This window comes from Ochotona curzoniae, unplaced genomic scaffold (genome assembly GCF_017591425.1).
Source record: "Ochotona curzoniae isolate NIBS_2020 unplaced genomic scaffold, NIBS_Ocur_1.0 contig_2754, whole genome shotgun sequence".
Lineage (NCBI taxonomy): Eukaryota > Metazoa > Chordata > Mammalia > Lagomorpha > Ochotonidae > Ochotona > Ochotona curzoniae.
The window spans coordinates 33,570,745-33,596,995 of NW_024465582.1; the positions used below are offsets into that span (position 1 = coordinate 33,570,745).

The window sequence follows — 26,251 nt, forward strand, 5'->3', positions numbered from 1 at the left end:
GCCTAAAGTTAAGGTCTGCTTTAGAAAATTATCCCCTTGATATATTAGCATATTGTTAAGAGTTGCTGTAGTTTTATTTTTATATATTGAAAAGGTTATGTGCTAATTTTAGCCACTATTACCATGACAAGTTTTCACGTGTGTTCTTGGTATTCTTGCCCTTTAAAGTTTTTATAATGTAATACTTATTAATTCAAAAGATCAAATTTTAATTTTTATATTTCTCCTTCTTTAAATTAGGAATCTGAAGAACTTTCTTCTGATGAAGAGATGAAAATGGCAGAGATGCGACCACCATTAATTGAAACCTCCATTAACCATCCAAAAGTTGTAGCACTTAGCAATAACAAAAAAGGTCAGCTATTAAAGGAAAGTAGTAAGATAGAAATGGCCTGAATGAAATTTATTAATGAGGGGATGGGTAAAATCATTCGATGTCATGTTATTGAAAGCATTTTTAAAATAAGCTCTTTTTTTTTTAAGAGTTATGATTTATTTGAAAAAGTTAGAGATAGATTTTCCCCAAATAATTTCAATAACCAGGGCCTTGTCTGAGTCTCCTTGATCAGTGGCAGTGCCCCAAGCACTTGCGTTATCTTCCACTGCTTTTCCCAGGCCAATAGCAGGAAGCTGCATTCGAAATGGGCCTGCCAGGACCAAAGGCGGCAGCCACAAAGTATGCCAGCAGTGCAAGGAGTAACTTTACTCAATATGCCACACTCCCAGCCCCAGAACAAATATACCTTTCTACATTTTTTTAAAAAGATTTTTTATATTTATTTGAAAGAATGGCAGAGGAATAGACTTTTTTTCTGGTTCATTCCCCAAATGGCTGAAATGGCAAGGATTGCGCTTGGCCAAGACGCAGAGCCTGGAATTGCATCCTGATCACCCTGTGAGTGACAGGGCCCCATCACTTACACCGTCTTGGGGTGCTTTCCCAGGAACAGAAGCAGAGCCGCTGGGTGTCTGTGATGGGCCCTCCTCTGGTGGGTGCTGGCATCACAGGGGCCCAGCCCTCTGCCATGCCGCTGCCCTCATGTATATGCTGTCTCCCTCAGGCACATTTACTTGTATGGACTTTACAATCAGAGAATCTGAAATTTTGCAAATGATATCAATCATGCCATTTCTGTGCCTTATGATTCTTGATTTCATTCATATGTGTGAGTCATGTTTAATTTGATATATGATGAGGCTAAGCAAACTATTCCGATCCAGCACAAGACTTGATGGACAGTAGATAAATTTTGCTTTTACTTCTTCCAAAACATCTTTTTTGTGTGTTTTCTTTTTTTAATGTCTTGCTTTTTTTGTTCTACTAGAACATTTTTTAAACTGTCCACCAGCTCGCTTTTTTTTTGTTTGTTTGTTTGTTTCAGATTTATTTTTATTGGAAAGGCAGATATACAGAGAGGAGGAGAGACAGAGAGGGAGATCCTCTGTCCAATGGTTCACTCCCCAAGCGGCCGTAATGGCTCGAGCTGAACCAATCAGGAGCTCTTCCAGGTCTTCCACACAGGTGCAGGGTCCCAAAGATTTGGGCCGTCCTCCACTGCTTTCCCAGGCCACAAGCAGGCAGCTGGATGGGAAGCAGGGCAGCTAGGATTAAAACCAATGCCCATATGGGATCCTAGCGCGTTCAAAGCAAGCACTTTAACCACTACACTATTGCACTGGACCCTCACCAGCTATTTTTACAGGCAACAGAATCTCACACAAACGGATTCTTGAAGGATATCCATTTCCTGGCTCACCTGGCCCCCACTAGTACCTGATTTTGTCTTGTCATTCCTCTGGAGGGTTTCTGCTGCCTTTAGCCTTCCAGGCGTCAGTGATGCTGTCAGAATAGCCTTTGGGTGGCTGGTGTTCATAATCTTGACAGTGGTCCCTAGTATGTACTGGGTGTGTTTTACTCACTGTCTGTTGAGGTCCCATGGTACCTATTTTATGTGCTATTTTCTTGATAGCTCCATAGTAAGGAAGAAATAGAATATGTCCAGGAAAGAACCTAGCAGCCATCATGGTTAACTGCATTAGAAAACTAAGACTCCAAGACACAGATACTTTGAGGCTGAGGATACTTTGAGGCTAGGTGAGCTTTACTCCTGAGATCTGAGAACAGCAAAAATATCTAATCCCTGTATTCTTACTCATGTCTCTGCGTACACTGTTTCTATGACTGAGCTGCGTTGAGTCAGTTAAAACCCTTTTTTCACTACTTTAAAAAACTATTCCGTGTTAGAATATGAGTACTCCATTTACTTATGTAATTCTTACACAACCATCTTACGTGAAAGGCTTTAAAAGCTAAGAAAGAGCTAACCTTTAAAAATGCCTCAGTTTTCAGCTGTGTGGTTGTAGATTGGTCACATTGCCTGTTTCTGTTGTCAGATTTTCAAGACTCCATTTATGCTTCAAGTTATTTCTTACCCTGTTAAGTTTTAAAAAGTTGTGAACTGTATTTTTTTATTACAAGTTTGTTTTTTAACCTTGTAAATTGATAATATCTTCATTAAAATTACTTTCTAAGGTCCTTAAAATAACCTATCTTCACTATAAGTAAATGTATTGGTTACATTTTTAAAAATAGTGGTATCTGTTTTCAGATTCCTTCTATCTTTGTAGTAAGACAGAATTTTCATTATAACTACCATTTTAAATAACTTTTTCAATGCTATAGCAATGGAATAAATGTCATTTGTCACCAACAAAAAAGTGTTTCATACAAATTGCTAGTGAATTTATCATTAGTCTTAACATTGCTCTCTGTTTGTTTCAGATGATGTAAAGGATACAGATTCCTTATCAGATGAGGTGACACACAACAGTAATCACAACAACAGCAATTGTTCCTCTCCGTCTCGGATGTCTGATTCCGTTTCCCTAAATACAGATAGCAGCCAAGACACCTCTCTCTGCTCGCCAGTGAGACAGACTCACATCGACAGTAATGCCAAAGTCAGGTTTGTGAACGTCGTAGAATAGAAATTTAAGTAAATTATGAAAAGCTTCACAAACACAGAAGTGATTTATGGTAGTGTATGTTTTCTCATGCTATTTTCATCTGCCTTATTGTTTTTTGTGTTTAAATTTGAAAGGCAGAGTTCCAGAGAGAATGGGAGTGGAGAGACAGATCTTCCACTTGATGGCTCACTTCTCAAATCGCGCTGGCAGCCAGGGCCTTGGGTTGGGCTGAAGCCAGGAGCCAAGAAACTTCTCTGCGTCTCCCACTTGGGTGCAGGAGCCCAAGGACTCAGGCCATCCTTTTCTGTTTTCCCAGTTGAATTGGCAAGGAAATGAAGCAGCCAGGCCTGGAACAGCATCTGTTTAGAATGCCAGCCATTGGCATAACGTGCTACACCAGAGCACCAGCCACTATACTTACATTTCTGTAACTACTATTTTACATGAAATTTTTAATGGAGGAATAAGGAAATCAGGTCATTTCCATTTCTTAATTCAAAGATTGAACAGGTTACATTTCTAAGTAAATGAGTGTAAGGAGAGTATTTTTATACTTGTGAAAAATACAGAATCAGGGCAGGCATTGTGGCAAGCAGGCCTAGCCTTAGCCAATGATGCTTGAGTCCCATATGGCACCAGTTCATTTCCCGGCACCTGGGGAAGAAGATGGCCCTGGTGATTAGGCCCCTACACCATGTGGGACGCCTGGGGGAACCTCTGGGCTGCAGCCAGAGCCGTAGTTGTTGAGGCCGTCTGGGGAATGACCCAGTGGATGGAAGGTTCTCTCTTCTCTGTCAGTCTGCTTTTCAGAAAATTAATTTAAATAAGAACATCTTTTTTAAAAATACAGAAGCAGAGCCTGGCGTGGTGGCCTAGCAGCTAAAGTCCTCGTCTTGAACGTGCCAGGATCCCACATGGGCACTAGCTCTAATCCCGGCAGCCCTGCTTCCCATCCAGCTCCCTGCCTGAAGTCTGGGAAAGCAGTTAAGGGCAGCCCAAAACCTTGGGACCCTGCACCCACATGGGAGATCCAGAAGAGGCTCTGAGCTCCTGGCTTCAGATCAGCTCAGCTCCAGCCATTATGGCCACTTGGGGAGTGAATCATGAGACAGAAGATTTTCCTCTTTCTCTTCTTTCTGTATATCTGTATAATATCTCTCTGTATATTATAATAAAAATAAATAAATCTTAAAAAAAAAAAACAGAATCACTTTGGAAGATGCCACTAAAAGATCAATGCAGATACACTCTTAATTCTGTGTTTGGCTTAGACTTAAGTAAGTTTGTAAGACAAACTTTTAAAAGAGATATAAATGTTAACTTAATTCCTATTACCTAGGGTTTAATGGGTCCCTAACATGCGTTTTATTATTTGAGCTTCCAGGAAGCTAGTTTATGAAAGTGAAAATACACTATTGTAATTTGGTATTAATGTGTCAACTGGATCCTGTTTAAGAGAAAGACTTACTTCACTATTGAACCAAAAACTTACTGTACAAATATTTTACTACCATAAAATTGTTCTTACGTTTCAGGCATATTTAAATAAATTTAATTAATTTGTATTGTGTAGGACAAATTTTTGAGTCTGTAAATGATTCTAACTTTGTGTAGTTAGTATTAGTCACTTCTCTCCCCTGAATTTGAAGCCATAGCCTAGCATTTTGTGTTATGGCCTCTCAGATGTGAAGGAAATGATTAATTTGTTGGATAGTAAAATTTTACTGATTTTATTCATTGTGGGGAAGAGATATGGTTATTTTTGAGAGATTTATTTATTTATTTATTTATTGGAAAGTCAGATATACAGAGAGGAAGAGAGACAGAGAGGAAGAGCTTCCGTCCGATTATTCACTCCCCAAGTGAGCACAATGGCCGAATGTATGCCGATCCGAAGCCAGGATCCAGGAACTTTTTCTGGGTCTCCCACACAGGTGCAGGGTCCCAAAGCTTTGGGCCATCCTTGACTGCTTTCCCAGGCCACAAGCAGGGAGCTGGATGGGAAGTGGAGCTGCCGGGATTTTGCTCTTTGCCATCCAGCTCCCTGCTTATGGCCTGGGAATGCAGTCAACGACAGCCCAAAGATTTGGGACCCTGCACCCACGTGTGAGACCTGGAAGAAGTTCCTGGATCCTGGCTTTGGATCAACACAGCAAAGGCCATTGTGGTCATTTGGGGAGTGAATCATCAGACGGAAGATCTTCCTCTCTGTCTCTCCTCCTCTCTGTATATCTGACTTTGCAATACAAAAATAAAATAAATCTTTCAAAAAAGGAAGTATTTATAGAAACATGACTGGAATATTTATATGTATATTTATCTTTATATATTTTATTTACATGAAGATATGTATTTATATGAGCATTTTTTTATGCTGCACATGTAAATGAAATATTTTCTATAATTTTAGGAATACAATTTATATTTTCAAAATACAACAAGGCCATGTGTAATAATTAGATTTAGTCTCTTTTGATTTCTTTTACTTTTTAAAAAATCATTCAAAAAGCAGGGGACACACCTACACGAGAGAGAGAGAGAGATCCAGTTAGGATCTGCTGGACTGGACATGCAGACCAGGAATCCGGTCTCTGTCTCCCACATTGGTGACACTGACCTGAATTCTTGCACCATCACATTCACCTCCCCACATCTGCAATGTCTGATGCTGGAATCGGGAGAAGAACCAGTGGTCCAGCTTAGGCTTTGGAAGTAGAATCGGTGTCTTAACCACTAAGCCAAATGCCTGCTCTTCTTCCCTAACTTAGCGTGATATTTGTAATGCAGAACTTTGGGTAAATCTTTAATAAAGTGCATTGTATGGTTTTGGTATGTTCTTAGTAATGGTTAGCTGTGGTTAACCCTGCTAACATAGGTAGGACTTGTGAACATATCCCTTACCCTTGTTCAGCTGCTACTCCCTGACTTTTCTCCACTTACTTACACTACAAGCATTTCATTTAGCACATTTGTGGAAAGAACAGCAAAGGAGGGTGTGCACCACGCCTTGTTCTGCACTGTAGCCCTGTGAAGATTAGATTATATTGGTGGCAGTGACTGTAGGTATATCCCTGTGAATTTGATTATATTTCACTTTTTGAAATTGCATGCTTAAAAATATTTCATTTGTGACTTCATCAACTCTTTTAACTTAGGTACCTAACCGTCAGCTAGTTATTAATATCTCTGGTTGATTAAAATACTTGCATTTTGGTTTTTCATAAACTTATCTTTATTTTAGGCAAGAAGATGAAAATTTTAATAGTCTTTTACAGAATGGAGATATATTAAACAACTCAACAGAGGAAAAATACAAAATTCGTGATAAAAAGGACTTTGACTTACCTGAATATGATCTGAATATCGAAGAGCGATTAGTTCTAATTGATAAAGCTGTTGAGTCAAGAGCCACATCAAATGAATCTCACAAGTTAGACCATATCAACATGAATCTTAATAAACTTATAACTAATGATCCCTTTCAGTCTGAGATGGCGGAAAGATCAAAGACACAAGATGTAGTACGTGGACACAGCTTTTTAAGCGTTAATACCAAGAAAGAAGCTGAGCCTTTGGAAAATGGAAATAAATATCCTAATTTGGAATCCACAAACAAAGTCAATGGGCATTCTGAGGACACCGCACAGCCTCCTGGTAGGCCGGAAGCACAGGCCACCGATGTGTCCGCGGACCTGAGTGTTGCTAAGAGCACAGAAGAGCTCGCTCCTCAGAGAAGTGGACCAGTTGGACCTGTTGTGAAGTCTCATAGCATAACCAATATGGAGGCTGGGGGATTAAAAATCTATGACATCATTAGTGATAATGGGCCTCAGCAACCAAGTGCAGCAGTCAAAACTACCTCTGCTGTTGATGGGAAAAATATAGTCAGGAGCAAGTCTGCCACACTGCTGTATGATCAACCGTTGCAAGTATTTACTGGTTCCTCCTCATCTTCTGATTTAATATCTGGTACAAAAGCAATTTACAAGTTTGATTCAAACCATAATCCTGAAGAGCCGAACACAGTCAGAGGCCCCGCAACAAGTGGCCCACAGTCGATGCCTCAGATGTACGGTCCCCCGCAGTACAGCATCCAGTACAGTAGCAGCCCTGCAGTCAGAGACACGTTGTGGCACTCTAAGCAGAATCCTCAAGTGGACCATGTCAGTTTTCCTCCTCAGCGCCTTCCTAGATCAGAGAGCGCAGAAACCCACAGTTATGCCAGACATTCTGCCAATATGAATTTTTCTAACCATAATAATGTGCCAACTAACACTGCATACCATTTACATCAAAGACTTGGCCCAGGAAGACATGGGGAAATGTGGGCCATGTCACCAAATGAGCGATTGATTCCTGCAGTAAGTCGAAGTACCATTCAACGGCAGAGTAGTGTGTCCTCCACGGCCTCTATAAACCTTGGTGATCTCGGTCCCCCAAGGAGGGCCCAGATTCCTGAAGGAGACTATTTATCATACAGAGAGTTACATTCAGTGGGCAGAACTCCTCCAATGATGCCAGGGTCACAGAGACCTCTCTCTGCACGGACGTACAGCGTGGACGGTCCAAATGCAGCCAGGCCTCAAAGTGCTCGGCCCTCTGTGAACGAAATACCAGAGAGAACTATGTCAGTCAGTGATTTCAGCCATTCTCGGACTAGTCCTTCCAAAAGGCCAAGTGCAAGGGTGGGTTCTGAACATTCTTTGTTGGAGCCTCCAGGAAAAAGTAAGGTTCCTCCTGACTGGCGAGAACAAGTTCTGCGACACATTGAAGCCAAAAAGTTAGAAAAGGTAACTGAGCATAAGGGTTTTTATCCCTCTCTCTATAGATATAGCTATATAGTTATATAAGCTATAAGATTAACTACTTCTTTAGAAATAGTTGGCATTCATTGTTTTTAAATAAGATGAAACAGGATACTTGAGATCTGCTTACTCCAGGGGATTTTTCGCACTATTAAGAGTAGAGTTCTGAGTTTAAAGTTAGCACATTTGAGGTGATAGTGATGCTTCATTTTCCTCTTACCCACAGAATTTCGGATGAGTAAACATTCTTTTTTCTTTTTTTCTTTTTTTTTTTAATTCTCATAGTTTGTGTACTCATGTATACCTCCATTTAGGATTTTTCACTTCCAGTTCTCTATTGTTAACTTTGTAAATATTGTAAGATCATAGTAGTTTATTATATGGTTAACAAAATAACTATATATATATATGTATATTGCAAATGTAAGTTTTTTCATTATTTTTTTTTCCTCATTCGTGTGTGTTTTCACCCTGTCACTGACACAGGCTTCTGGCATGGCATTTGTTCTTGACCTCTCTGCATTCTGACCTAGCTGAGTTCGGTTAAATGTACAGTGTGAGCGTAACTTGTTCAATTTATAATTTTGTGTATAAGTTTTCATATTTTGAAAGATAGAATTTCTTTTTGAATTATCCTGTAAAACCAGTCAATCATGTGGCCTATATTCTTTTGGATCTTGATTTACATCTCCTTACACCCATCACTGGATTTTAACCAAGAATTATCTTCCATCTGCTTAAAAAAAAATCTACGCACAGGACAGGTGCCATAGTGTCGTGAGCTAAGCCGCTGCCTGCGACTCAAGCATCCCAGATGGGCAGTGGCTCATGTCTCAGCCAGATCCTCCTTGGGCTCCTGTGTGAACCTGGGAGACTCCCAAGAAGCTCCCGGCTTCAGATCAGCTCAGCTATGGTCCATGCAGCTATATGGGCAGGCAGTGAACCAACTGATGGAAATCCCTCTGATCTGTCTGTCTCTGTGTCCTTCTCTCTGTAATTTTGTCTTTCAGATAAACGTAAAATCTAAAAAGCAAGCAAAGAAAAACTGGAAATGTTGAGCTTGTTACTTTGTAATTCCTTAAATTCTCAGAAATAGGTACCTAAAATATGATCAGTACCCTATGTCTTTTGAGTCTAAGCCAGTATGACTTAGTTCTTTGTCTTAGCTTTAAATACCTGAATATCTCTGTTCACCTGCTTTGTTCTCATCAGGTGTAACCTTACATGAGGCAGTGTAACCTTGCAGTTGAGGCAACCTGTGAACTCTAAGAAATTTGGAAATTTCTTAAGCATAGCTATAATATAGCTGTGTTTTATTAATAAACTTCTGGTGACAGACCTGAATTTTAGGAGGAAGTGTTAAAGAGTAATCGACAGAAGTAATAAAAGGTAAATGGTTACTGAAACTAAGCTAAAGGAATTAATCCAGGAGATGAATCAGGAACTTTGTGTGATAAGCATTGACTTCTGATTGAATATTTCTAGAAGCAGTCACTAGGGCAAGTGGACAACCTAGGGACTTTTGTCTTGAATAAGTAAAATTGTTGGAAATCGCTGAGCTTGGAGGAGGAGGTGATGTTTGATGATGATTTTTTTGTATAGTTTCTCAGGTGATTTTCTCTTTCTCCTTTTCTGACGGATGTCCCTGAACTTTACTCAGTAGGAAGGAAGTAACAGCTAGCTAGCTGCCTCATTGTTTCCTGTGTCAGACTTTTTTTTTTCTTTAAGGTTTATTTTTATTTTTGAGAGGCAGAGAGACACAGAGAAATCTTCTATCTTTTTATTCTCTCTCCAAACGGCTGTAGCCACTGAAGCTGGGTCAGGCCGAATCCTGGGGCCTAAAAATACACCGTGTGAGTCTTCCATGTGCCTGCCAGGACCCAAGCAGTGCAGCTATCTTTTAAGATATACTTTTTTTTTAAATTGGAAAGGCAGATTTACAGAGAGAAGGAGACTGAAAGAAAGATTTTTCATCCACTGGTTTACTCTCCAAATGACCACAGCAGCCAAAGCTGAGCCAATCTGAAGCCAAGAGCCAGGAGCTTCTTCCGATCTGCCATTTGGGTGCAGGGTCCCAAAGCTTTGGGCTGTCCACAACTGCTTTCCCAGGCCACAGGCAGGGAGCTGGATGGGAAGTGGGGTCACTGGGACACAAACTGGTGCCTATATGGGATTCCAGTTGAACCATTGTGCTGCACACTGTACCAGCCTCCATGTCATTGTTGTAGGTACTGTTTTCTCCCCATTGCATAAAATACTTATTTACAAATTTGCATTACAGTTTCTTGGAGAGAGTATGACAGTATCCTGGTTATGTCTACCAGTAATTTGGAGGTGAGGAGCTGGGCCATAGAACCAGTGTGGGATCCTGGTGCCCAGGTTTAGGATTAGTCACCTGGTTGAGCCAGCATGCTAGTCCCAGAACTCTTCATTTCAATATTCTAAACCATAATGCAGTTCAGTACAACATTAGTGAATGCCATGTTGGTTTGTATTATGCAACTGTTGGCGTGTGGGGAGCAGGATTGCCCAGGGCATCATGCCTAAACTTTGATCGAACTGTCCATATTGAATGTCTGTGTATAAGCCTGAATTCAAAATCAGATGTTTTGACATTCAACCTTATTAGTGGAATATTTATAGTAGACTTATATGCAAACATGCCAGTAAAAAGGCCATGCATATTCCACCTGCATGTTATTATAAAGGTCAGTCAGACCACTCAGCAACACATTAATGCTCTTATGTCATTTATAGTGTTTGGTATTTGTAAATGTTAATTTTTAAAAATAGTTTCTATTTGAAAGGCAGAGAGGGAGGCAGAGCTTTTCCAAACACTTGTGTACTACCCAGATATCAGCAACAGTTGGGCGGGGGCCAAGCTGAAGCCAGGGGCCCAGAACTGAGTTCAGGATTCACTCCTGGGAGTAGCTGGGTCCAGTTACTTGCAGCCTAGGCTTCCGCCTGAGTTGCCACATCCCATATGGGCACCGGATCGAGCCCTGCTTGTGCCACTTCCAGTCCAGCTCCCTGTTGGTGGCCTGGATGTCCTCTGATCCTACACTGTGTGGTGAGCCAGAGGATGCTCTTGGCTCTTGACCAGTCCAGCTGCTGCTGTTGATGTCTTGTAAGGAGTGATCGAGGTCAGACGGAGGATCTCTCTGCCTCTCCTTGTCTCTAGAATTCTGCTTTTCAAATGAAAATAAATTTTAAGTATCAATGGAGCCTTGAAATCATCTATGCTGGACTTTATACTTGGGTAAATGTAGATCTGAGCTATTAAGTTTAGACTTTTCTGTAGTCAGTTGATTAAAGTTCATAAAGTAGCTAAAAATGTACATAGTGATTTTGTAGATGTTTTGTTTTCTGAATCAAGGTAATGTTTCTAAATGATTTTCTGTAGCATTCAAAATCTGAAGGTCTGCATTTCCTAACAATATGGAGGCGCTTGTCGTAATAGTGCCGTATTTTTTTAAGGGGGTTTGTGGTACTTTTTTAGAAAATTTATTATATTTGAAAGGAAGGGTTGTGGAGGAAATAAGAGGTCTTACATCTGCTGGTTCACTGCCCAACTGGCAGGGATGGCCGGGCTGGACTAAGCCAGAGTCGGGAGCTTCTTCCAGGACTCCCACGTGAGTGACAGGCCCCCTGCTTCCTGACCAGTCACAAGGACCTGCAAGTAGAGTGGCTGAGACAGGACACTGGCACTGTGGGTGGCCGGATTCTATATATATTAATAATAGACCATGCACACAAAGTATGGTTTACCAGTTTGCCCAACACTGACATGACTCAAAGCAGCCCTGTGAAAGAACACCATTAGCAGTAGAAATGAGAGCAACACTGAGAGACTGCACTTCCTGAGGTCTGTTTGTTCCCAGAGGTGACTGGATCAGAGTTTATTCTCTCAGGAGAGAATTTCAGATGTTGAGACAGAGTATCACTAAGCCTGGTAGGTTGAATGAGGCAGCACATCCCACAGTCTTGGGGACCTCAGCCAGGAGCTGTGTGGAGTTCATGGCAAACTTCCTGAGGTTTGGTATAGTGTGTTAGACTGAAATGCCCGCATAGTGCTGACCAGGAAGATTTTTCTGGGTTGTCTGCAGAAGCAAGGAACCTTGTCTTAAATCTGTAGGACAGGGCAGGCCTTCTGTTGCTTAAAAACCAGGCTGTATTCTAAGGCTGCTATGTTCTTTCCCAGTCACTTCCCCTTGGCTGCTCCAACCCAGGGGCGGTTGTGTACCTTCTTCCGACCCAACAGATCTCAGACACTTCTGGGAGCGGTTTAAATTCAGTCTGTGGGAGGAGTCCACGAGCGTTTCTTCCAGCTTAGGCAGAAAAGGTCACCAAGAACTTCGAAATACAGAATCCTTAGAATCTATTTGAATGGGAGAAAAAATGAGTTACACATGTGTTTCCTAGGATTTTTTTTCCTTGTGGAAATTGTACAGTGACAAGAACCTCTTATAAGTTTTATCCTAAAATTGTGTGTGTGGGTGTTAAACTTTAAAATATTGTTGCAATTGTAGAAGTTTCTTAGACATTAAAGTAGCCACGGGCCAGATATTTTTCAGAAATATATTTTGTATAATAGCATGTGTGTTTGATCTCTCAGTTTATTTCTGTACAAATCATGAGGTTCTCTAGAAATTCATCTTAATATTTAGACGTCAGTTTGTGCATAACCATAGAGATAAATATATGTTTGAATTTGGTTTCAGTTTCTGTCTTCTGAAACAATGTGTTAGGAAATAATAGCATGATTAAAATCTCTGAGTATTTGTAAACTCTTCTGGTTCTTAAACATGTGACTAGTTTATATGTAATGTATGTGTTTGTGTGTGTTGTCATGTAAATAAATGGTGACTAGTACCCAATTTCTCTCCGTGGCTCTGGCCACTTTCTGTGTTACTGGACACGTTCAACATTGCATGAAATTTCTTTGTTGTATTGGAAGTGCCTGTGAGTAAGTCTGCGTATATAACATGTCTTGTGGATTTTGCATGCTACACTAATCTCTGTAACTCTGTCCCCTCTTCATTCAGAGCATGCTGTCACGGTCCTTTAATTCCAATTTGGCTGCTGTAAGCAGTCTGCACCATGGCAGCTCTAGGGATCTGCATGGCAGCCAGGGCAGTCTTGCCTTGAGTGTTGCAGACGGAAGAGGTTCTGGTGGGCACATTTTTCGAGTGAGTATCTGTAGTAGACCAATACTTTTATCGTGTAGGAAAGAAAACTCCAAATTTAAATGTCTTAGTGACTCTAGAGGAAATTTTATTACTTTGGATTAAAAAATCTTAATTTCCTACTTGTTCTTCCATGGCTTAGTTCTCAAACTTTTCAGCACTCATTTAGTCTAACATTTCATTTTCTTTGCTCAATAAGCTGATGTTGTTTTCTTGTTTATGCAAAAAGAGATTATCTGTATGAATAGTTACCTAAGAGATTTTTAAAAACTGTTAGTCTTTTATAGGGCTTTTTTTTTCACTAGTAGAAATAGCTCCCCGCCACCCCCACCCCCCAGTTGAGGGTTTTAAGGCTCTGCCATATTTAATCTGCAGAGTTGTTCCAGGAAGGGATAATCTTACCTGATTAGGTAAGATTGCAGCTACAGCTCCAACATTACCCGGAACTAAACGTGATCGTAGTTGCTGAGTGTGGTCAGACATGCTAGTCAGTGCCTGTGAGGAAGCAACATTTCATCCTAGTCCTTGGCAGTAAACAGAAGCTAATTATTTTAATGAAATTAAGGCCAAGTGGGTTAGAATGGCAGAAAAAAGAACTGATCAACTCTCACTTAGCTGTTGTAGCAAAATTTTTTTGCCCCCTCCCTCCTTTTTTTAATGGTTTAATTATTTGAAAAGGAGAGGCATCTCCCATCAACTGTTTTTCTGTCCAAATGGCCACAATTGATTGGGCCAGGCGAGTGCCAAGAGCTTCAACATATGGGTGGCATAGGTCCAGGCACTTGGGCCTTCTTCCACTGCTACATCCAGAACATCAGCAGGAAGCTAGATCAGAAGTGCAGCACTAGCTGTGGGGTTGCAGCTGCAGGCACTGTAGTGGCAGCCTAGCAAGCTTAAGCCACAATTACTGAGTCCGCTTGCTCCTGGGTCTTTTTCCTGGGTGTCATGTCCCCCACGCCTTTTCTTTAAGTATGTGGGGGGTCTTCAGAAAGTTCACGTTATAAAAAAATCAGAAAGCGCATGTTGTGAAGAATCAGTTTTTAAAAAGGTTTTAAACTTTTCTTACTCAGAAGTAAACTCACCTTTTCATTTTTTCGCAAACTTTATGAAGTCTCTGCATTGCTAATTTTGCTCTTTTGTGGTCTAGGAACAGTCCCCTGGTTTTACTTTGTGCTGGCTGTCATCTAACCTAACTCAACCCTATCCTTTGTTGCCTAGTACTGAGTTCTCTTCTGTTGCAGTTTATTTATTTAAAACACAAAGTGACATAGTGACTCATATAAACATCTTCCAGCTGTGGTTTCATTCTCTTCGTCTCCAAATGCCCATTACTAGCCAGGGTTTGGTCAGACCATAATAGGAGCCAGAAGCCAGAAGCCAGAAACTGTGTCTGAGTTTGTGTACCGCACAGGTGTGCGGGGAGCCAGAGGCCAGAGCCATCATCATCTGTTCCTCCCCAGGGTTCCAGAAGGAATCTGGATCCGTATCAGAAATGAGATTCCGTCCTGGGGACTCTTAACATGGCTCTGTTCCTGCCTAACTGACAGTTTAACCCTTCACCACACATCTTGCCCTTCCAGAGTCTGTTAGAGTAACACTTTGCGTAATTTTTATTAAGTTAACAGTATTTGAAAATAATTTTATTTTCAGGCTTGGGTTAAAGTTTGAAGCTGCAAGTTAAGTTGGCTTATTTAATTTAGAAGTATATCTTACAAAGAAAATTATTCATTGCAAATGCATACAAAATTAGATGCCATATCCAAAAATGCTAAGCCATGGTTTGAACTAGCAACTGACTTTAGAGATAGTTTCAATGTATACCTATTGCAAATATAATTTTTAAGATATAAATTTGTGTGTTTCCTGTAATGTATCATAATGAAGTAGATTTCAGGGGTTTTTTTCTACACAGTAATTTTCATTTCTATGTTGCTAGTTACATGCCGCTTTAAAAATAATTTGTTTATCTCGGTCTGCTTATTACAGTTTGTCTAAATATTCTCAGATCTAAATGAAAGGTGAAAAATATAGATGTGCTTTTCTTATAGGAAATATTCCAGGATAATGAGATTGAATCTGTTTCGTCTAAAATTTTTAGTAAGGTAAAATTGTAAAAGTATTGCTTGGAGTATGAAGCATTTCTGCAAATCAGTGCTTTTAACATCATGTGACAGAATTAAGCCAAAGCAAGCTTCAGAGAAACATAAATCCATTGGTGCTAACTAAAAAATCACATGTGCTACTGGACTATTAAAAGAACAGTGGTGAATTTTTTTTACCCAAAAAATGTTTGCAGTGCTCATCAGCAGTATTCACGATGCTCTTTGAGGCCTTTATCTTTGATTAATAACTGAATTTACTTCTTAAAATGTGTTATGAGTTATGTGTTATTGAAATGGAACATGCAGAATTTGTTTTCTGTGTGTCCACGAGTAGGAACTAGGTAACAGTCTGTGTCATTTGCTTCACATTGAGAGCAAGCGTGAGGCCCCGGGCTGTGCAAGGAGCCCCAGGCTGTGCAAGGAGCCCCGGGCTGTGCAAGGAGCCCCAGGTGCTGTGGTGGCAGTGGGCACAGTCACGTTTGCTCTAGGACTTCATCCTCACACGCTCCAGCATTATGTTTTTCATAATCTCTGAATGTCATCATTTTGGTTTCGCATCTAATCCTTTATTTCCCCTCATGTGAACCATCCCCAGACATCCAGCCCAGGAGATCCTTGCCAAGATGACACATTCATTTCAGGACAGCAGAACTACTCTTCAGCTACACTTAGTCACAAAGATGTTCTTCCAGACAGCTTGATAAAAGTAGGTGCTCAGGAGATAAATGAAGTAGTGTCTGTAAGTTTACTGTGTTTTGTAGCTTTTGAACTTAGAACTACCATTTGTGCTTTAAATAATAACACTTTTTTTTTAAGTTTTCTCAGAATGATTAATAGTAAGATTTTTAATTCAGAAACCAAGCAGTTTGGCTGTTTTTCTCTTGGTTTTTATTTGACAAGTCTCTGCATTTGGAGTCTGTAATACTATCTACTGGCTCAAATCATGAGCCTTGTTGGCATTCTTGCTAGTAAACTTATTTTGAAAATTGATAATGAATTTGTCCCAAATTCTTCATTCTAAGATTTTTTACTGTTACCAAATGTTCAAATGTAGTTAGAAATCATCTTGAAAGATTTTGTATGTATAATAAAAGAAGGTTGTAGTCCCCCCCTCAAAAAAAAGTGTTCATTTGGAGGTAGATTTTCTGATAGCTAATTCATTGCTGTTTTCACTCAGCTCTTTTTCCCATTTTGTGTACCAATCCCATGCCTCTAATATCACCAAGTAAAATTATGAAGCGTAGTTACTTACCTTGTGAATAGACATCTGGGCATCTAATACCTAAATTATACGGATTTGCTTTGTGCTTTTTTTAATTTGGGCTCTGTCTTCCAGGTTTTTCAGTCATACGCATTGTGTGGTTTGATTACTGAGTTTATTCCATGCTTTTTAATATTCTGAGCCATCTGCTACTCATATCTTAATATAGTTCATGTGTGTGGTTAACCTTGATTCAGGAAAGGCCAAATGTCCAGGTGTGAAGGAGGCTCAGGTCAGTAATAACCCTCTTCCGATTTTTCTCGGGAGGAAGATGCTGGACCTGCACGTAGTGATGCAGACAGGAGAGCGAGGAGTCCCTGCGGAACTGCGTGCAGTAAAGCGGCAGCACAGCTCGTCACTCCTGGGCCGCTCACGTGCTCACACGTAGCTTCCAGGGATAATATGGCACTTGTTTCTCCTTCTTCATCCATACAGGATGTGTCAAATAGTAGCTGTGCTCTATCATTAAGGCTCAAGCACAATTTTATACTAAATCCTCAAGTATAACAGTGAAAAAGACTCCAAAAGTATGCATTTTCTTTCATTTCATTTCATTTCATTCTGGAATTTTTATTATTAAATTTTTAAATTGCTAGTATATAAGCGCACATGAGGAATGAAAAATTCTCTGCTGCATAGATGATTGAATTGGCTTGTTAAACCCGGAAAAAAAGAAATATGGAAAGATAAATGCAAGTTAGGGAAAAGAGTACCACAACAAAATTATTAAAGAAAAACCAATGGATGTACTTGCATGAATGTGTATTTGATTAACTTCAGTATGAGGAATGATACTTACTGAAATTTTGAAAATTCTGAACATTATCATTTTAACACTTGCCATAAAAAAGGATAGGAATTTTTGTATCTAATAATAATTTAAAATTTAGTTATGATAGTTTTTCATTTAGAAGCTTAAAAGTGAATATCAACCAACACATGAGGATGTTTAGAATGAAAACAACAAAAACTTTTTTAAAATTAGAGAAAAATAGTAATTGGCATGGTGTTGTAATTCAGATATTAAAACTTAATGCTTTTATTATGCTCTAAGAAAAAGAAGTCCAAATATTTGTAATAAGATATTGTTCTTGGTCATTTTAAGAAACTTCATGTTTTTCTTAGATGCCTTTGAGTAATGGACAGATGGGCCAGCCTCTCAGGCCTCAGGCATCTGTGGCAAGGCATCCCTCTAGAGAACAACTAATTGATTACTTGATGCTGAAAGTGGCCCACCAGCCTCCATATATACAGCCCCATTGTTCTGCTAGACAAGGGCATGAACTGGCAAAACAAGAGGTAAGAATTCCGACTGTTTGAAATAGGAGACTGAGCTTGTCGTGTGTTTTATAGGTTATTTAATGATTAGAATCATTATAGGATTTTAATCGGTTTTGACGTTTTTAAAGTTTTAGTTCTTAACTTCACAGATCATTGTCATGGGAGTTAATATTTCTGGATGGGTTCTGCCCCTTTTTTGTGTGTAAGATTACTTTTCTAGGACTAGATTGATAATACTTTAGTAGTCAGACCTTTATGAATGTAAAAAGTAGGTCACTAAGCAGAAATGAAATATTCTGTGCCACAGGCTTATTTAGTCCACCGATTTTGGAAATCTATTGGATTACTGGTCTCTGTATGTCTTTGGATATTTAATCTTTTTTTTAAGGGTCTATTTTTACTTGAAAGACAGATTTACAGAGAGAAGGAGAGACAATGAAATTCTTCCATCCACTGGTTCACTCTCCAAATGGCCACAATGGCCGAGGCTGAGCCAATCCGAAGCCAGGAGCCAGGAGCCTCTTCAGGTCTCCCACGCGGGTACAGGGTCCCAAGGCTTTGGGCCGTTCTCGACTGCTTTCCCAGGCCATAAGCAGGGAGCTGGATGGGAAGTGGGGCTACAAGGACATGAACTGGTACCCATATGGGATGCTGGCGCTTGAAGGTGGAGGATTAGCTTGTTGAGCCATGGTACCAGCCCCTGAATATTTAATCTTAAAAAGTACTTTAAAAGTCATAGAACGTTCATATATCTTGATGGCTTATTGATGAAATGATCAGTAATATTAGCTTTGTCTTTGCTGAGTGATAAAAAGAAGTAATCTGGGAAAAGTTTAGATTTTATACCATTTTTATAGTTAGATTATAATAACTGCCAATTGATCATATTTTAAAATCCCAACCCATTTGAATTATGTTAACAGTTTTAGAAAATGAAGAGGCAGTACCCCCAAAACACCAGTGGATGGTTTAGATGAATTACAAAACAGTCATTAGACAGAGATAGTGTTTCATTTAGATATTTCACAGTGTAAGCTGATAACACTCAGGTTTTGTGATGTCATTGGAATCATCATGTCTAAAAATAGGGTCAGTTTTAATTCTCTGATTAGCAGTAAAATAGGAGCTATGCTTTATAACCCAGCTGTGTCTTTAACTCACTAACTCATTAACGTAGTATTTGTGGTGTTGTGTCATTTCATCTGCCCAAATGTTCGTCTTTGATGAATACCTACATTTGTTTTAATTTAATTCGCCAATATTTAAATATGGATATTGTGTTGTAACTTTTTTGAAATAATAACGGTAGTATTCTTTATTTTCATATTAACTCAGATTCGAATAAGAATTGAAAAGGATCCAGAACTTGGATTTAGCATTTCAGGTGGTGTTGGAGGTAGAGGAAATCCGTTCAAGCCTGATGACGATGTAAGCTTTGTTGATTGATTCAGTCACTGTTTATTTAAGTGAATCAATTAGATGCTCTGTAAATCTAGTTAGATGCCATCTTTTTAAATTTCCCTTTGTATTTTTTTTTTGAAATCTGATCAATTCATTGTAATTGAGGGAGAAAATGTAACCAAAAATTTTAAATGTTCAAGATAACATCAAGTGCTTTTTAATTTTCTTTCTTTTAAAAAACAATATTTGAAAGTCAGGGCTACAGGATTTTCCATGCGTTGATTCGCTCCCCAGATGGGCACGGTGGCCAGGAGCTCCTTCCTGGACTCCCATGTGGACAGCAGGTGTCTAGGTACTTGGACCAGCTTCCCTTTTTCTCAGATCCATTACCAGGGAGCTGGGTCAGAACTGGTCCCCAGAGAGGATACTGGCTTGCACAGGCCACATTCTGGCCCCAAACACTTTTTTATTTTACTGCTTTTCAATCTCTGTGAAAGTAATTCCATAATTTTTTTTTAACATGTGTTTATTTGAAAGAATGATATAGAGGAAGCAATGAAGAAAGAATTCTTCCATTTGCTGGTTCACTCTCCAAATGGCTGAAACTGTCGGGGTAGGGCGAGGCTGAAGCCTGGAGCCCAGAACTTCATCCTCATGTCCTGGTATCCCAAGAGGGTGGCAGGGGCCATAAACGCTCCACCCCTCTTTCACTGCTTTCCAGGGCAAGGAACTGAATTAAAATAGAGCAGCCAACACATGAGTCTGTCTCAGCTTTATCAAGTCAGAATATGACTGGCACTAAAAAGCAATTATATTGGCACCCAGCAACTGGTGCGCAAATTAGGCTCCCAGTAGCAAAGACAACACCACATAGCTGTCCTGCTTCCAGTGCACCACCTGCTTCTGGCCTGGGAAAGGCCTCGGACCCGTGTGCCCAAAGGGGTCACCAACAAGAAGCTTGTGCCTCGCAGCTTTGGACTGGCGTAGCTCTGGCCGCAGTGGCCATGTGGACAATGAACCAAGAAATTAACTCTGTCTTCAGAGCAAACGTAAATACATCTTGCAAAGGGCAGGAAAGGTCAAAAGATGACGTAATTAGATTTTCAGCAATATTTAAGAATTCTGAGATCATCTTTCAGGTATTTACATGGTGTGAAAATAAGATTGCTCTGTAGTACTCTGTTACTTATGCATCTTGCTTTTGGTTCTAATAACTTTTTTGTTGTTCCTGAAGGGTATATTTGTAACAAGAGTACAGCCTGAAGGACCAGCATCGAAATTACTGCAACCAGGTGATAAGATTGTTCAGGTAATTAAATTATTTTAATTTTCACATGTGCCTTCTCTTCCAGGGTTCATCAAATACTCATTCTGTCTGAATTTGTGCAGTGTAGCTCTGATTGAGAAGACAGGCCTTAGAGAAATACAGCTACTGTTCTCTATCCCTGCCTGCATTGTTGTTATTTGTTTAGGTATTAATCTTTCTTGCTCTTTTTTTTTTTAAGAGTTTTTTTTTTTTATTGGAAAGGCGGATATACAGAGAGGAAGATCTTCCGTCCGATGATTCACTCCCCAAGTGAGCGCAACGGCCAATGCTATGCCGATCCGAAGCCAGGAGCCTCTTCCGGGTCTCCCACGCGTGTGCAGGGTCCCAAAGCTTTGGGCTGTCCTCGACTGCTTTCCGGGGCCTCAGGCAGGGAGCTGAAAGGGAAGTGGGGCTGCTGGGATTAGAACCGGCGCCCACATGGGATCCCGGGCGTGCAAGGCAAGGACCTTAACCACTGTGCCATCGTGCTGGGCCTTCTTGCTCTTTTTTAAATTATTATTATTAATTTGAAAGGCAAAGAGAGAGAGCTCCCATCTCTTGGTAATAGGTCATTGCCTGAAGTGCCTGCAGCAGCTGGGGATGACCCAGGTCACAAATCAGAATGGAGAACTCAATTTAAGTTACTCAGGTAGTTGACCGGAACTCAAGTACATGAGTCAGAGCCAGTATTCCAACACAGGCATTTTTTAAAGAGATTTATTTTTTTTAATTTGTTTGCAAGGAATGAGAGACCTTCCCCCTGCTGGTTTACTCCCCTAAATGACCAGAGAAACCAGGAGTTTCTTCCAGGTCTCCCATGTAGATGCAGGAACCCAAGCAAGCACTTGGCTCATCTTCTGCTGCTTTCCCAGGCCGCGCCAGCAAGGGGCGAGATCTGAAGTGGAGCAAGCGGGACTGAAACTAGCATGAATGTGAAATGCCAGTGCTGCGGGCTGATCCTCAGACTGCCGACTGCAGCACCAGCATCCCCTCTGGGTGCTGGCTTGAGTCCCACTTATTCCACTTCAATCCACCTTCCTGTCTGTTGCCTGTGAAAGCAGTGGAAAATGGCTCTAGTCCTGGGCCCATGCACCGATGTAGGAAACTAAAGCTCTGCTCTGGCTTTGGATCGGCTCGGTTCTGGCCGTTCTGGTCATTTGGAAGTGAACCAACAAGTGGGAGATCTCTGTATTTCTAGTCTTTCTATAAATCTGCCTGTTTTTTTTTTTTTTTTTAAGATTTATTTATTTTTATTACAAAGTCAGACACAGGAGGAGAGACAGAAAGGAAGATCTTCCGTCTGATGATTCACTCCCCAAGTGAACGCAACGGCAGGAGCTGGGCCAATCCGAAGTCAGGATCCAGGAATTCTTCTGGATATCCCACATGGGTGCAGGGTCCCAAGGCTTTGGGCCGTCCTCGACTGCTTTCCCAGACCACAAGCAGGGAGCTGGATGGGAAGTAGAGCTGCCGGGATTAGAACCGGCGCCCATATGGGATCCCGGCGCATTCAAGGCAAGGACTTTAGCCGCTGGGCCACGCCGCCGGGCCTAAATCTGCCTCTTAAATGAAAATAAGTATTCCTTTAAAAGAAAAATAATCCCCAAACCAAAAATTATGGTAGAGCTATTAAAGTTTAGTAACTGAAACTGTGGTCAAGTTTAAAAAAAAAAAAACATAATTCAGGGAGTCACGTGTCATAATTTTAAAATGTTTATCATTTTTTAAACTTTTAGAATTATTTCAGGGCCCGGCGCGGTGGCACAGTGGTTAAGGTCCTCGCCTTGCACCCCAGGATCCCATGTGGGCACCGGTTCTATCCCGGCAGCCCCGCTTCCCATCCACCTCCTTGCCTGTGGCCCGGGAAAGCAGTAGAGGACTGCCCAAAGCCTTGGGACCCTGCACCTGCGTGGGAGACCCGGAAGAGGCTCCTGGCTTCGGATCGGCATAGCATCACTTGGCATAGCATCATCGGACGGAAGATCTTCCTCTCTGTCTCTCCTCTCTGTATATCTGCCTTTCCAATAATAAATAAATAAATAAATAATAAAAATAAATCTTTTAAAAAAAGAATTATTTCAAACTTAAAATCTGCAAGACTAGACAAATACCTAATACACCCTTTTTTCTTGGCCACCAGTTACCCCTATTTTGCTACATTGTCTGTTTCTCTCTGTTCTTTTTTTCTTTGTTCCTAATAAAGATTTTTTTTTTAATTGGAAAGACAGATTTACAGAGAGAAAGAGAAACAGAAAGATACTCTGTCTGTTGGTTCACTGCCCAAGTGACCACAATGACCAGAGCTGAGTCAGTCTGAAGCCAGGAGTCTGGATTCTCCTCCAGTGCTGCCACGTGGGTGCAGGGTCCCAAGGCAGTGGGCTATCCTGCGGTGCCCTCCCAGGCCACAGCGGAGCTGGCTGGGAAGTGGAGCAGCTGGGATATGAACTGGCACTCATGTGGGATCCCAGTGGATGCAGAGCGAGGATGCAGGCACTAGGCTATCACGCCAAGCCTGCCACGTTGTCTTTAGCTTTTAATCTGTTCCCACCCTGCCTCCCTCCCTCTCTACACACACACACACATACACACTCATTTATAGACACTTAACTTTTCCTGAACCACTTGGAAATCTGTTGTTACATTTTTATAGCTAAGTTGTTTTGCCTCCCCATGCCTGGATATATTTTTTTTTCTTCCTAAAAGAAGATAAAACATTATCTTTGAGTGTTATAAAAATCCAAGGCATTTAGGTCGGGTGCGGTGGTATAGTAGGCTAAGCCTCCATATAAAGTGTCAGCACCCTGCTTATGGCCTGAGAAGGCAGCAGAGGACTGCTCACGTTCTTGGGGCCTTGCCCCCACATGTGACAGCTGAGGAAGCTCAGCGGCCTGGCCTGGAATCAGCCCAGCTCTGGCCGCTGTGGTCGTTGGGGAATGAACCAGCAAGTGCAGGATCTCTCCCTGTCTCTTCTTTCTGTAACTTGACCTTTCAAATAAAAGTAAAGTTTTTAAAAATGTTATTTAAATTTTTGAAAAAGCAGTTCGATTCATGTGAAGCACTTAGAACTGTATGTGGATAGTAACACCTCAGCAGTGTTAGCATTGATGGTAGGCCCTGTGGTCCTGGTCTGAGAGGCGTACGGAAGGTTAGCCTTCCCTGGTGGCTCCAGGCTACTTCGGGCACGAGTGCACACGCACCCAGAGTACCGTGTCTGATAGGGAATTAGAGAAATATTTACTAACAGTGGGATGTTCCATAGGATTGACTGAAAACATGCAGTTTCCAAAGTCTTATTTCCACAGGAATGGGGTAGGGTCCGTGCGCCTGCTGTGTTTGTGCAAATTCCAACATAACTCTTATTTTTTCCCATGTTTGTGAGCTACCTGCCAGAAATGTAAGTGCAGTAGTGCAAATAAATTACTGTGAAATCGTTTTCTTAACATTTTCCCTCTTTTCTTTTAGGCTAATGGCTACAGTTTTATCAACATTGAACATGGGCAGGCAGTGTCCTTGCTTAAAACTTTCCAGAATACAGTGGAACTCATCATTATACGTGAAGTTTCCTCCTAAGCACTGTGGACAGTGAAGGGTGGCGAGAGTGACTGGAAGACACTTACGGGGACATGGATAGCTTGACTATTTTTATACATAAAGAACTGAAATTATGTTCCAATTTGTACATTAATGAAATAATGGAGCTTGTGGTTAGAGGGAAAGAACCACTGTACAGAATACAAAAAAGACTGTTGGATTCATACCATATCAAAATGACGGTTAGGTTTTTAAACATAGCAATCAAGGCTACAAAAACAAACCTATAATTGTTTTTGTATAGATGGTAGTTTTATTTTTGGATTTCATACATGACTGAACTGTTTGCAAGGCAATAGTTAGCCTTGATTGTAGCCCAGAGCTAGATGGCAGAGCTATCTATCTCATAGCTTTATGCCCTTATTTTTATTCCACTGGTGTTGATGTCTTTTGACGTGGGCACAGCTTTGAAGTGTCGGCTTTTGCTATGTGCATATTGAATTGAAGAGTGAGTAGGTGAAGGTGGTGCTGGTGGGTTCACTTTCCAAGGCCAGAGTAAAAAATTATTTCCTGTAAGTCTGGAAGTAAAGAATGAAAAAAACAAAAGGTATCTGTCAACGTCTTTCTTGATAGAATAATGCAATAATTGTGTAATGTCTTTTTAAAGAAGTGAAAAAGACAATAACATGTGTTCTGAGCTCTACAGTCTGTTGTCGTCACAGCCATTGACTGTACCTTTCTTACTGGTGATTTCATTTTTAATTTTTTTAGAGGAAATTTTTTAACTCTTCTGTAGATGCATGTCCATGCATTTTCTGTGCTATGGAAATCCCCCTCACTTTTTTTTTTGTTTGTTTGTAAATGGTGGTACTTGTAATCTGTTTTATAATAGTACGCCATTTAAATGTAATTTATAATTTTTATGTTAAACAGCAAGTGAAACTAAAATGGCCAGTTTAAGACTGTGTTAGCCATAACGCAGTTTGAGGTTTAGGGAAAGCCTTTTGATTTTCATTTGGCCTTGCATTGCCTTGGTGAAGTAGAAGGAGACGTGGAGCACGCGTGGAGCTAGGAAACCAAAGCAAGCTTGGGCAACTGGCACAGGGAGAGCTGCTGTGGAGCGCTGGGGCTGAGGGAGGGCCGCGGGCTGCCAGGGAAGGGCTGTTCCTCCGGGTCATGGTCAATGTGAACTCGACACTTCCGAGTCGGAAAGGGTTCCTTAAGTGTATCCGTGTCATAATGTCTCACCACCAACTGCCTTTGTTCCTAGTTACTGTAACAGACATTTGACAATATAGGTTTATTTTTGTTTTCCAAACCATTAATTGTTTTTCTTCTACATAATCAAATAAAATTTGAGTCACATGGAATGATAAGATTTAATGCATGGTTATTTGGACCAGCAAAAGTGCCATAGAAGACCAATAATGTTTCAGATGAGGCTAGTCATTAGAGCAATATTCAGTTCTTGCAACTCATTTTTAATTACTAAAAAAAAAAACAGAGAATATGGGGATTTTTAATATGTTATGCTTTGTTCTTTAACTTTGATTTGATAAAGATTCTTATAGTACTAGTGAGAAAATACCCACCTGCATTATTTTTGCAAGAGTCATTTGGACTCATTTTCCACAGTTGCTAGTCAAAGTGAATAGGCAGCACTTTTGAAAATATGTGAATTCAAATATTGCACTTCTTTCAATATGTTGTCAATTGGTTATTGTACTGTATAGTTTTAATAATTTTGATTGAAACCCTTTAACAACTCTTTGTAAATTTTAACTCATTTTAGTTGATTTCCAGTACTATTTACATAGGAATTGATTTTTATGAATATAGTAGAAGAAATGTGCTGTATTTTGATAAAATTCACTTTATTGTATGTGTGTTGTAATCTAAAAAAAGAATGAAAAATGGCTTCTTTAAAACATGTCTGTGTACTTTTTATTCTTAAATGTCTAGAATCTTTGCATTCTCTTTATTCTATATTTTTATTATTATGTTGTGTTTTTGATCGGGAACATGCAACACAGATAACTGTAAATTTTTTTTTTTTTAGATTTATTTATGTTTGATACAAAGTCAGATATACAGAGAGGAGAGACAGAGAGGAAGATCTTCCGTCTGATTATTCACTTCCCAAGTGAGCGCAACAGCCAGTGCTCCACCGATCCGAAGCCAGGAACCAGGAACTTCTTCCGGGTCTCCCATGTGGGTACGGGGTCCCAAAGCTTTGGGCCGTCCTTGACTGCTTTCCCAGGCCACAGGCAGGGAGCTGGATGGGAAGCAGGGCCGCTGGGATTAGAAACCAGCGCCCATATGGGATCCTGGCGCGTTCAGGGCGAGGACTTTAGCCGCTAGGCCACACCACTGGGCCCTGATAATTGTAAAATATTTGACTACTACTAGAT

The 26,251-nt window shown here is 40.5% G+C and overlaps 1 protein-coding gene across 8 annotated transcripts in view; it reads left to right on the forward strand.

Annotated features, from left to right (window-relative positions):
- The window catches only part of ERBIN (erbb2 interacting protein), a 108,287-nt gene extending 83,871 nt beyond the window's left edge, over positions 1-24,416 (forward strand). For 3 of the 8 annotated variants that reach the window (XM_040977618.1, XM_040977616.1, XM_040977617.1), the window contains exons 19-27: positions 241-355; positions 2,783-2,966; positions 6,209-7,757; positions 12,818-12,961; positions 15,656-15,766; positions 17,447-17,620; positions 18,938-19,030; positions 20,238-20,312; positions 23,772-24,416. In XM_040977618.1, the coding sequence (XP_040833552.1) occupies positions 241-355; positions 2,783-2,966; positions 6,209-7,757; positions 12,818-12,961; positions 15,656-15,766; positions 17,447-17,620; positions 18,938-19,030; positions 20,238-20,312; positions 23,772-23,879 (2,553 nt within the window). In that variant the 3' untranslated portion in view covers positions 23,880-24,416. The remainder of the gene's footprint in view (positions 1-240; positions 356-2,782; positions 2,967-6,208; positions 7,758-12,817; positions 12,962-15,655; positions 15,767-17,446; positions 17,621-18,937; positions 19,031-20,237; positions 20,313-23,771) is intronic. The other 5 variants (XM_040977622.1, XM_040977623.1, XM_040977620.1 and 2 more) reach the window with 4 other exon arrangements.
- Positions 24,417-26,251: the final 1,835 nt, after the last annotated feature.